Source organism: Crocodylus siamensis, chromosome 5 (assembly GCF_052110815.1).
Source record: "Crocodylus siamensis isolate JL-2025a chromosome 5, ASM5211081v1, whole genome shotgun sequence".
Classification (NCBI taxonomy): Eukaryota; Metazoa; Chordata; order Crocodylia; family Crocodylidae; genus Crocodylus; species Crocodylus siamensis.
In genome coordinates, this window is record NC_143399.1 from 89,476,796 (window position 1) to 89,489,231 (window position 12,436).

General features: G+C 43.7%; 1 protein-coding gene across 1 annotated transcript in view; it reads left to right on the plus strand.

The window, feature by feature from the left end:
- ZPBP (zona pellucida binding protein) overlaps nucleotides 1-12,436 on the plus strand; it is a 48,834-nt gene that overhangs the window by 10,913 nt on the left and 25,485 nt on the right. Inside the window, exons 3-4 of the mRNA XM_090049778.1 lie at nucleotides 2,065-2,190; nucleotides 10,990-11,139. Coding sequence (XP_089905904.1) covers nucleotides 2,065-2,190; nucleotides 10,990-11,139 — 276 coding nt within the window. The remainder of the gene's footprint in view (nucleotides 1-2,064; nucleotides 2,191-10,989; nucleotides 11,140-12,436) is intronic.

Below are 12,436 nucleotides of genomic sequence, written 5' to 3' on the forward strand. Positions count from 1 at the left end.
TGGAATGGCCCCACAGTCCCTGAAGCCAGCTGACAATCAGCTGATTGTCAGGCACCCAACCTGCTGGTCCCTGTACACTGGAAGAACTCGTGTTATTGGGATATGTTCTCCAGTCTCAGCAATCATACCTACCATGCCACACAAGGCTCTGGTTTAGTAAAGAGGCGGGGAGCCTGACAGACAGCTTTATCAGGCTCCCACCTCTGCACTGCACTGGAGTCCTCTCCTGATTGCATTACTTCCATGGAGCAGTTGGGCCTTAGCTTAACACATGTTATAAAATATAGTCTGGAGATACCCCTTGCTAGAAAGGGCCTAACTTTAAAACTCAGTGTGAACTCTCTATTTTGTGGGGGAGAAATGTCTGCCATTAGTTTTAATTAAAATAAGTCCATCATTCCTGTTTTTCACAGAAAGCATATGGTATATTGTTTAGATCAATGTTAAAGCAATTCTTCACTACCAATGTTAAAGTATCTTAAGGCTTCAATTCTAATGAGCACCTATTTCTGTGTAAAGCATATGCTGTTAAAATAAAGATGCTAATAAGCAGTGTGTAAGCTGTTATGAGAGATTCTGGGCAGACCACAGCAGGGTATGTTGGTCAAGCTGGTAGAGCCGACCAGTTTAATTTTTGCTGCTGGCTTGGGCCCTGAACAGTAGGTCCTTGGCCATTGCTTCTGCTCCACCCCAGGCTTGTCAGTAATGGAAAACAAACAATGGAAGTTAAACAAATAAACTATTACTTAGCGGCCTTCCAGTGGTTCTCCCAGGCTTCAACTTCTGGTTGTCTCTTATCTTTCATAGGTTTTGCAGAGCCTGCTGGTTTGTGCAAACAAAACAAACCAAGAAAGCAAGCAAACAAATAAACAGAAGAGAGCCCTGCTCTAAACCCTTTGGGTTAACCCATGACAGCCTCACGCTATAGGCAACCTGCTCCAGCCAGGTTTCAGCATCTTTTATCCTTCCCCCTGTGGGCCCACGTGGCTAACTCTCTCTCACTTGCCACACCTGTTCAGGCTTCCTTGTGGGAAGACTCACTATGTCCCAGGACATGGTTCCCTAGCCTTCAGCAAGTCCTCCCAGGTCTGGGGTGTAGGGCTGCTTAGACTCTCCACCACCCCTAGTAACAGGGCAGGGCTGTGTTATACAGTTGAAAAAGCATATTATACAATGCTTTTGGCATTTGATTCTAATAGTAGGTGGCTGATTCTATTGAGTGAGATTGTAATAACTGATGGGCACTGTATTGAGCTCCACTAAGCAAAAAGCCACACTATTTGCTTCACAAACAGGTTCGGATTTGTTTTTGAGGCCTCTGGCATATCTTAAAATAATGTAGTGATAGGATCTTATCTCCAAAATTGCACATACTGCCATGCCACGCATGCATAGCAGGATATGCAATTGTTAAAATCAGAGACCAATCCCAATCATGTCATTATTTTACAGGGAACTTGCAACCCAAGTTGGGGTTAGCAAGGTTCCCCTCCAGGGGAGGCTCCCCCTGCCTAGAGAGTTTAACCATCCCCTGCTTGCAACAGCCCAGCTGGTTACAAACAGGACCAGCTGGTCATCTGCCTGGCCCTGCAGCCCCCTTGGAAGCTGCGGACCAGCTTGCTGTCCTCCGCAGTGACTTATATGCTGAACCATAAAGGAGACAAAACAAAACACTGGGGAATCCTGCAAGAGAGACCCTCTTGGATAAATTTCAAGATACATTCCATTCTTCCAAGGACAGCATGGTGAAATATGCTGCAGTTCTTACAGAAAATAAAAGCATGATGTAAACAGAAGAAATTGAGAGGTTATAATTGAAAAGAATATTTAGTAAAATTAGAAAAAAAAATCCCCAAACTTTCCATTTCACTTCAAAAGGCAAGAGCATGTCTTTAGTATTTCTTTTTTTGGTGACGGAGACTGTAGGGTAACCTCAAAATCAGAACCCCGCTGGGGTTATGCTTAAAAAAAAGGACTGCACTTTATTAGCTTATTTTTGTAGTACAGACATTTTATATTGCCTAAGAAATATTTGCTACTGATGATCATATATTGTATTTTCAGTCAAAGTCTATGTCAGGTTGAATCATGAAAGTCCCCGTATTCTGTGTGTGACAAATCGGCTACGGGTTTCAGAACTGATTGATCCAATATTCCAGTGGCACGGACCAAATGGTGACATGGTTGCAGGTAGATACTTGATCTTTTTTTCCTTTCTTCTATATGTGTAGGTGATAAATGAAACCTATGAAATGCAATTTAGAATATTTGTGATGCTCCTGCTGCTCTTTTTTTTTTTTGATTTAGGTAACAGTATATCACTTAAGATAAAAAGGTGCAGCATAACAGCAAAAAAGAAATCTTAAGAGGAATTAGAATTTTGTGTATCTGTTGTACACGTGTATGCATTATATAGTACATACTATTTTACATAGATACCCCTCTGCTGAGATCCTTACTCTTACTGGGTGCACCTGTACATGTGCTTTACTGTGGAGTAGACCAATTAGCTCTGCAATAAAGCATCACCATCACATTTGCACTTGTATTAGGGTGCAGTAAACTAAAATTCAAACACAACCTTAGCACTCTATCTGTAACTTAAATCTAAGCCCCCTGGCTGTCTGCTCCACATCTCTGTTCATTCAGGGCCTCAGTCCCCTACTAGACCTTAGCTCCTTACTTGCTGTTCTCAGGCTTGGTGGGGTCTCAGTCAGTCATCCAGCAACAGCCATCTCGCAGCAGGGCTCTTTCCCTTTTTGCCTCTAGGGCTAAAGTGACTGCCCTGGCTCAAGGCCTGGGTTTATGTCCCCAGGCCCTGTCCCTTTCTGGTTAGGTGACTTCAGTGAGCTGGCTACAGGTGTTCTCTAATTATGCTTGCTGATTGGTCTGTAGCCTGTAGTGGCTGATCTAGCTGCTCTAGCAGTACTTTGCCTCTTGTGCAGGGCTCTTATAGTAGACTGAGAAATCACCAACACTGTGATAGGATCTGGGTGGGCAGCAAGAAGCCTGTCTCATAGCCTGTAGCCTATATATCCCTAGTGGCCAGCTCTCCTACAGCCCTTTATGTGCAGTCTCCCCTCACCTGGAGTTTTATCCAGAATGTTTCCCCCCTTAAAGTAACAGGAGCCCTAGATTCCCTCTTGGTCACTCAGTTTCTAATACTCTTCCCACAAGAATGACTTCAGCTCTTGCTTCCTCTCATGTTGTACCATCTTTGTAGTGGGGTGTACCCAGTTTCCTGGCAGTTGGAATCAGGCAAGGGTTTTGCTCTGTCATTGAAAGGGAGTCTGCAGAGCAAACTTATATGTGTGCACAGAGGTCCACTCTGGCTTAGTGTCAGCCCTGCAAACTCCCCACTCTTCAGGTCTCAGCATTCAAATATCAATACAAGTGGCTCTGGGCAAGCTTTTCTACCAGGAGACCAAACCTGGAAGAATTGTCCCACATAATTTGAATATATTGCTGTATATGCAGCTTATATCGCAGCACATGTCTGTCAGCTTTATGGTGTGAGAGCACAGGCAGCCTGTAGCTGTCTCCAGCCACCCCAAGCAGGTGCTCCTGGGGTTTGAGGGGCCCCCCACCACCCCAGGAATTCCCATGCAGGATCAGGCTATTGTAGCCCAGGAGCACCTGCATGGGTTTCACCTCGTACAGAGACAGGCCCAGGGGGAAACCCAGCTTTCCCTGTCTACAGAGACATGCCCTGGAGATCGCTCTGGGGTGTGTCTCTGCAAGTGGGAAACATGTCCATTTTCCCTCAGGATCAATGTGTGGACAGTGTGAGACAAAATCCTTGGACTGCAGGTGTCGCATAGTATTTCTGGACTTTAGGAAGGCCTTTGACATTGTCTCTCACACCATCCTCACTAAAAAACTAGCAGACTGTGGCGTTGATACCTACACAGTCAGATGGGTCACTAATTGGCTGGAGGGCCGCACCTAGAGAGTGGTGGTGGATGGGTCTTTTTCGACCTGGAGGGATGTGAGCAGTGGGGTCCCCCAGGGCTCGGTCCTCGGGCCCGCACTGTTCAACATCTTCATTGGCGACTTGGATGAGGGGCTAAAAAGCACCCTGTTCATATTCGCGGACAACACTAAGATGTGGGGAGAAGTGGGCATGCAAGAAGGGAGGAATAGGCTGCAATTGGATGTGGACAGATTACAGGGGTGGGCAGATGAGAACAGGATGGATTTCAACACGGACAAGTGCAGGGTACTGCACCTGGGGAGGAAGAACCAGCAGCATACCTACAGGCTGGGGAGCTCCCTTCTCATTAGTGCAGAGGCAGAGCAGGATCTTGGAGTCATTATTGATGCCAAAATGAACATGGGCTGGCAGTGTGGAGACGCGGTCAGGAAGGCCAACCACACCTTGTCATGCATCCATAGCAGGTCCAAGGAGGTGATACTCCCCCTCTATGCGGCACTGGTCAGGCCACAGTTGGAGTACTGCATCCAGTTCTGGGTGCTGCACTTCAGGAGGGATGTGGACAACATGGAGAGGGTCCAGAGGAGGGCCACTCGCATGATCGGGGGGAGCGGGGCAGGCCCTAAGACAAGAGGCTAAAGGACCTGAACCTGTTCAGCTTCCACAAGAGAAGGCTGAGGGGGGATCTAGTGGTTGTTTACAAACTAGTCAGAGGGGACCAGCAGGCATTGGGGGAGTCCCTTACCAGGAGTGACAAGAAATAACGGTCACAAGCTGACAGAGAGTAGATTCAGACTAAACATCAGGAGGCGACACTTCACTGTCATGGTGGCTAGGATCTGGAACCAACTTCCAAGAGAAGTGGTGCTGGCTCCTACCCAGGGGGTCTTTAAAAGAAGGCTGGATGAACACCTCGCTGGGGTTGTTTGACCCCAGTACTCTTTCCTGCCATGGCAGGGGGTCGGACTTGATGATCTGCTCAGGTCCCTTCCGACCCTACCAACTATGAAACTATATTTTGCCCAGTGAAGGGGATCAGCTGTGCTGAGGCACATCCTAGGTGTCTTTTTATATCCAGTTTCCAATGTACGTTACACTGATCTACATCTGAAGTACTTCTTTTATTTTCAATTCAAAGTTTAATTAACTGAGACTCTGATCCTTAAAGAGGATTTGATAGAGATTCAGAGGCTGTAAGCAAATGCTTCACTGCTATAGAGCAGATCTTGGTATCTATGAATCTCATTCAGGAGTTGAAAGTTGTTTTAATACTTCAAAGTATTTTAACTGGATTTAATTATTTTTAATTTGAATTATTACATATTAATATAATTGTTTTGAATGAGTTTATTCCACATTTGTTTAGCTGTGAAACATCTTTTTCCTATTGCAATTTTTAGTAGTGAAATGGTAATAGTATTTTGCTTTACATTTCAGGCAGTGAGAATTAACATAAATATTTCTGTGATCAGGTCTTCTGGAAATCCCAACTGATAATTTGGCTTTCAGATGACCTGTTCTACAAAAAACTAATCATCTTGACATGCCCTTAAGGAAAGAATTTCACCTTATCTATTAATTTGCAAGTCGTCTTCTACCTCACACAGCAGGCTTTTTGAGACTGTACTGAAGGAAAAAAAATTAAACTCTCCTTTAAATTTATTTTATCTTCTGTTGTGAATATGGAAGAGAGAGACAGGGAAGCAAGGACCTTATCTGTGAAAATAGTTTACAGTGAAATATAATCAGAAATACTTGTCTTACTGCACAGAGTATCAGCTCAACTTTTTATGATGCAAAATAAATTAATATAGCAAAATTGATTATTTGAATTTAAAAGCTTATTAACAATCTCAAAGTTTTAAATTTTGAAGTTATGCTAATGTTCCAATAATTCATTGGAATTATTCCAGTGCATCTTATCAAGCAAGTAATTTGACTTGCAAGCTACCTGAAGTCAGGGGCCATGGCCTGCCGTGGAATTCAGGAAATTCAGGGTGTGGAATTTCAACCTGTAGCCAATGGCGGTGACCATTAGTGGTGAGCTTGGCTCACCATAGCCCTGGACCTCTCCTCTGGACCCACTGCTACCACTGGATCCCTCCCACCACCTCCAGATCCACTGCTGCTGCTGCTTCCAGACCCTACACTTCTGCTGCCCCCCGCTCCCCCTCGTCCTTCCCCTCCCCTCCCCTCCCCTCCCACCACTGTTGTGATTATCACTTTGGTTCAGCAGTTGGGTTTTTGTTTTTTCCTCTTACAACCAAAAAAACCCCTCTTATGATTTGTTGTCAATTCTGTCACATGTATTGGGCTTGAGGGTTGCTTTTCCTTCCACAATTAATTATTTTTGACTGATTTTTCTTTTTGAGATCCATTTACTCTACATATTATAATTGTAGCAGCTAGGAAGGCTAGCATCAAACTTTAGGCTTCATGCGTACTCATGACATCATATGCCCAACCTTTAGAATTTCTGGAGTCTAAGAAGTCATAACTCAAATGTGTGTTTGATCCACATTAACTTTTCTGATTCAACTGTTAAGATTTGGAAAGCCTTTTACTCCAACTGAAACACACTCTTCAGACCTAATTGACATGGTTTGATACTGAATATCTGGCTCCGCTGGTACTGAAAGACTACACAGGCAGTAAACTAAGAAGATAATTGGAGTTAGGTTATTCTAAGAAATTAGCTTAAATTGGCAATTAGATACTTCACTATCACTCTGAGAGAATTAGGCATTTAAGACCCAAGCACAGTCAATAACAAGTCAGTGTTCTTTGCTTGTCTCTGAAAATCTTATCCTGAAAGTTTAAAAAAGGTGACTTTAAGGCATAATAGAAAACTAGGATTTGGTAGGACCTCAAGAGGTCATCTATTCTGTCCCCCTGCCCAAATCAGGACTCTCCCCAACTGGATTATCCCAGCCAAGGCTTTGTCTAGCCAGGTCTTAAAAACATTCAAGGATGGAGATTCCACAACGTCTCTGGGTAACCTGTTCTAGTGTTTTACTACCCTCCCAGTGAGGGTATCTAACCTAGTGAGGCTATCTAACCTAAACTTTCCTTGCTGCCACTTGAGACCATTGCTCCTTGTTCTGTCATTTGCTACCATCACAGTACTCCAGATGTGGCTTCACCTCTGGCAAATAGAGGGGAATTATCACTTCCCTCAAATAGGTAACACTCCTACTAATGCAGCTCAGCATGCTGTTAACCTTCACAACACGGGCACACTGTTGACGCATATTCAGTTTATTGTCCACTATAACCCCCAGATCCTTTTCTGTGGAGCTGCTGCTAAATCAGCTGGTCTCCAGCCTATACTGATGCCTGGAACTGTTCCATCCTAAGTGCAGGAACATGATTCTTCAAACAGCTTGGTGAGTGGTGCTGCTATAAGCTCAGCCAGTTCTTTCAGGTCTCTCAGGTGCAGGTCATCTGGCCCAGCAGACTTAAAAGCATCCAGGTGTTGTAGGAGATCCCTCACTTGTTCAGAACTAATTTTATGTAATCTGCTGTCCTCTCTATATTACAGCTCCCATTTGATTTCAGGAATATCAATGTGAAGTATGTATTTAGGAGTTCTGCTTTTTTGCGGGCATCGCCTGTGGGCTGCCTCTGAGCATTTGGTAGGGGTCCCACAGTGGATCCTGATGTTTTCTTGCTCCCTATGTATCTGTAGACTTTTTGTTGTCTTTTATGCTGGTTGCCAGCTTGATTTCCATGCCTGCCTTAGCTTTCCGTGTCTCGTATCTGCAGGCCCTGGCAGCTGATCCGTTCTTCCATTGCTTATATGCTTCTTTCTTTTCCAATAGCTCTCTAATATACCTGCTGGCTCCTTTCCTGCTTTCTGTCTGCATGGGGATGGCCTGTTTTTAAGCTGTGAGAATTGCCTCTTTAAGGAAGCACTATCGTTCCTGGACTCCCAAATCTTCCAGTTGCTGGTTGTAGAGGGCCCCTGCAACCGGCCTCTTGAGCCTGCCAAAATCTGCCTTCCTGAAATCTAGGACTTCTGCTCTGCTGACTCATTTCCCAGTCTTATGGTGGATGGTGAACCTTATCAGGTCATGACTGCTGTTGCCCAGAGTACCACCAATTCTTAGGTCACCTGTGATGTCCTCCCCCTTGGTCAGCACCAAATCCAGCGTGGTCTTACTCCTAGTAGGCCCTTCAATAACCTGTCAGAAACAGATCACCTGTTGCTGCCAAGAAGTTGGCTGACCTGCTGGAGGTGGCCGAGTGGTCCTCCCAACACATCAGGTTACTTGAAGTCACCCATGACGATCATGTCTTTAGTCTGAGCTGCCTCAGTCAACTCTCCAGAGAATGCCTGATCGCACTTCTCCTCTTGGGAGGGATGCCTGTAGTAGACTCCTACCATCAAGTCTCCCTCTCCTGATCCCCCTTGTATCCTGACCCAGAGGATCTCAAGGGACCCTTCCCTGCTCTCAAACATGACCTGCAGGGAGGAGTACCACTCTTTGACATAGAGGGCCACACCTCCCTTCTTCCCGACATGATCCTTCCTCTAAAGTGTGTAGCCCTCAATATTCACTGCCTAATCATGTGTGTCATCCACCCAGGTCTCTGTCAACCCAATCAGACCAAATTCCTTGTCAACCAGAAGGAGTGCCAGTTCTTCCTGTTTGTTTCCCGTGCTTCTGGCATTCTCATAAGTACACCTGAGTTCCCCCTTGGTTGCCTCAGGTTTTCTGTCACGCCGCCTTTGTCTCAAGATGTTAGTACTTATCTGGACCTCCATTGCTTGAATGCCCTCCCGTGTGTCATTGTGGCTAGAGGATTCGTGCACAGCAGTGGAACCTTCTCTCCAAGAGTTGAAGAGTTCTGCTTGCTGCCAAAGACCCCAAGCTTCCAGCTTCCCCCTTTAGTGGGAGCCCATGTACTCTTCCTTCTCTAGCACTGCCTCTGGCAGTCCTTCCTCTGCAGTCCTAGAGATCTCATCAGGCATCAAATTGATGAAGTCCTCATGGCAGAGGAAGCTTTGGAGCCTCACCATCTCCTTCTATAATTATCTTGCTGGTTCCCTGAGGGACACCACCAGGAGACACTGCTCACATTGCAGGCACTTCCCACCTGGCTATCACTGGAAATAACCTGCAAGCTGCTGAGTGGAAGCCTTCAAGGTGAGCAGTCCTGCCAGGTGCAAGCAGAGGAAGAGCTGGCTATGGCAGTGGCAGTGACAGTGGATCTGGCATTGCAGTGTCCTCCAGCCATTTCTCTAGGTCTCTTAATCCAATGTCTCTCTCCCACCCCTCTCTGCAAGCAGACCTTCCCGAGCAAACTCCCCTTTAAGCTGGCCTGTTTGGTACTTTTTGGTCCCAATGGTTCTGTATGGTTCTGAGCTATTTCTTTTCAAGGTATTTTATCCCTAAGTTTTTTGTGCTGTAAACTGGAATGTAATTTATACATATTTTTCAGATTTTTTTTCTTCTGTATGTTTACGTATGAAATAATTATTTCATTTGATCCCCTGGGTTACTCTGCTTCTGTGTCACTTGAGGATCCAGTCACTATTAATTTTATCTGTAATGTTTTATAGCAATGCATCTGAAACACTAGGGGTAGCAGGTAATCATTTACTTAAAAGATTTGATAAAATCCTTCAAGAGGGATTATTAAGAAAAAATAATCTTTGAGAAAGGGCATGTCCTATTGAGAATAGCTTATTGTTGGGAAGTAGAACAAAAATAGATGGCTTTTTCTCACAGTAAAAAAGAAAAATAGAACATTCTCCAGAATATCCCAAAGTTAGTATTAGGACCAGCATTCTTTAGTATTTGGTTGATAATTTGGGGAAGAAACTAGATAGCAAGTTTTTAATTTACTGATATTAATATTGTTAATAAAATCAAAAGAAAATTAGGAGGCTTTTTTAAGGCATCTTGTCTCTGAAATGTAACAGTCCTTTCTTTCTACAGCTTTGCTGTAACTGCAGACTGTCAGTTCTGTGCATCATCTTACTGCAATTAGACTGATGGGAGGGGTTCAGAAAGGAGAATAAAAAATTACTGTAATGCTGGTGGAACAGAGTTATACAAAAATTAAATGATGTTTCACTAATACCCACTGTAATTCCAAAGCCTTTTTTGTTTATGGTGTTCAAGTTAAACTTTTAAGGAGCTGACACATATTTAGGGCAATGCCAGGTCAGACCCTGGAAAGTCCTGTGAATGAAAGAAGAATAATGCTTCACAGTTTTTTAATGGCTGGGGGAATATGATCTACAAGGTGCTGCATTGTAAGCTCACCTAGAGACAGACCTAGCTCTCCCTCTTCAGCTCTTTTCACCTGAGTAAGATACTTGGTAAAACCACTAGACATTTTGTGCCTGCTGGCAATGGAGATGGAAAACACTTCCCCACACAGGTTTTATCAAAGTGGATTAGAATATGCTTTAAAACCTGTTATAACTTATTCTGGGCTGTCAATATCTGAGGCTTCTGGGGCTCAATCCACTGCCTCATGCCTTTGTAGTATTTCTGTCCTGTAAATCTATCAGACTGCTGCTGTATGTGAGGTTTATCTTGGGAAGGTGCTCTGGTAGTCTTTACTGTCTAATTCAGAGTTTGCTGCTGGTTAAGTTCCAGCAATATGCAGAGATAATTCGTAAAGAAAGAAAAGTTACTTCTTACTAGTAACTATAGCTGTTTTTTTTAATATATTGCCTCTGCATAATCAGACTTTCCACTCCTGCCGGGAATCTGCTACAATTGCAAGCTATAAATTTCTAGAAAGAGCATGGGTGGTTGAAGTTGCAAAATACTTTTATACTTTTATAACTGAATGTTTGGTAGTGTATTAGGGAAGAGAGGGTTCTCACAGCTCAGAAATACCAGGGCGTATATCACCCAAATGGTAAATGTCCAGGAACAGTGCACTCATGTACTACAGTTAACAAGTTACCTGTCTTTATTAAGGCTATAACAGTATGATTGTGTGTACATTAAACATTGTCATTCATATTTATTCATTTGATAGTCTCATGTTATAATGGAAACTAAACTTATTTTACTTGTTTTATTTACTAGAAAATAGCAGTGTGAAAATAACACCAACAGGAACCCTAATATTCAGACATTTCAAATACGACCTGAGTGGAGTTTATACCTGTTCCATCGTATATAAACCAACTGCAGAGCAGAGTGAAAAAAACTACTTAATCAAATATGTGATTTATGGTAAGATGTCAGAACAGATCAGTGCATTTTTATGTTGTAAATGTTCTTTCTTTTTTTGTTTTTGAATTGTATGTCAATATTTTGAAAACATATCAATTCATTAATTTAATTGGGAGTTAAGGGCATTTAGTGTCTTTTAACAAATTGTGTTTAATAAGAGTCAGCTATCAAAGAATTCATTGAATGTAATTTATGGAGTCATAGAAAAAGTTCTTGCTTTTTGACTTAGAAATTTTAAGTATAGCCCTGTTTTGTAAAAGGAGACACAGAACATAATTGGAAAATAGAAATCTGAAAAAATGGGTAGATGGATATCCTTAAACACCATGCAAAATAGTTTTGTTTCATATTGAAATATCATAGAATCATAAATAAGTAGGGCTGGAAGGGACCTCCATAAGTTACTTAGACCCCTGCCTAATTTCCATCATTAATTTAAAATTATCCTAAACCATCCTATACAAATCCCCTGTCTAACTTCTTAGCAAAACTACAGTGCAGTCTGACCCAACACAAGACACAACAGCCTAATCTGTCATAACTAAAGCAGGGGGATCCTGGTGGCCAAAGTTCTGTTGCTGTGAAGGTTTTTAATATATGCTCAAGAGATCGCAAGAAGAGGACTGTGCCCCCTGCTACAAAGAAGGCAAAATCCCTCACAGTCCTTACCAGTCTGACCAACGGGTAAAATTCCTTCCTGACCTCAGATATGACCATCTATCTCACTCTGAGCAGAGAGGCAGAATCCGCTAGCCAGGAACCTCTGTGTTTAAGTCCCAACCAGAACATTGGAACCCCCGTCAAAATTCCTAGTCTCAGCTGTAGCCAATACCCAGTGCCTCAAAAAAATACTTGATACCTGTAACAGTAGGAAGGGGAGAAAATTCCCTCCCAACCCCATGCAGCAACCAGCAAAGCTGAGAAGCTTGGGAAATACCCATAGTAAAATACTGGTATTTCTTAGGACAGGGGTTCCCAACATTGTGACTGCGGCCCGGCAAACCGAGGCCCAGCAGTCACAGCCAACTGTGGCCAGAATTTCTGGCCGAAGGACAGGTAAGGATACCTGCATTCCCGGGTAGGAGGGGGAGGGGTGAACCAAACCCTGTGCTGCCGTCGTGGGCACTGCCTCTCTGCCCAGCTGTGGGGGATCACAGTTTGCAGTCTGCGGACACTTCTGGTCTGGCAGCTGGCTGTGCTGTGGACCAGCAGCCAGTTTGCTGCAACCCAGGGATTGAGAACTCTTGCCTTAGGAGATTCATTTTTACCTTGTGAAAGTCACATTAGTACAATTTAT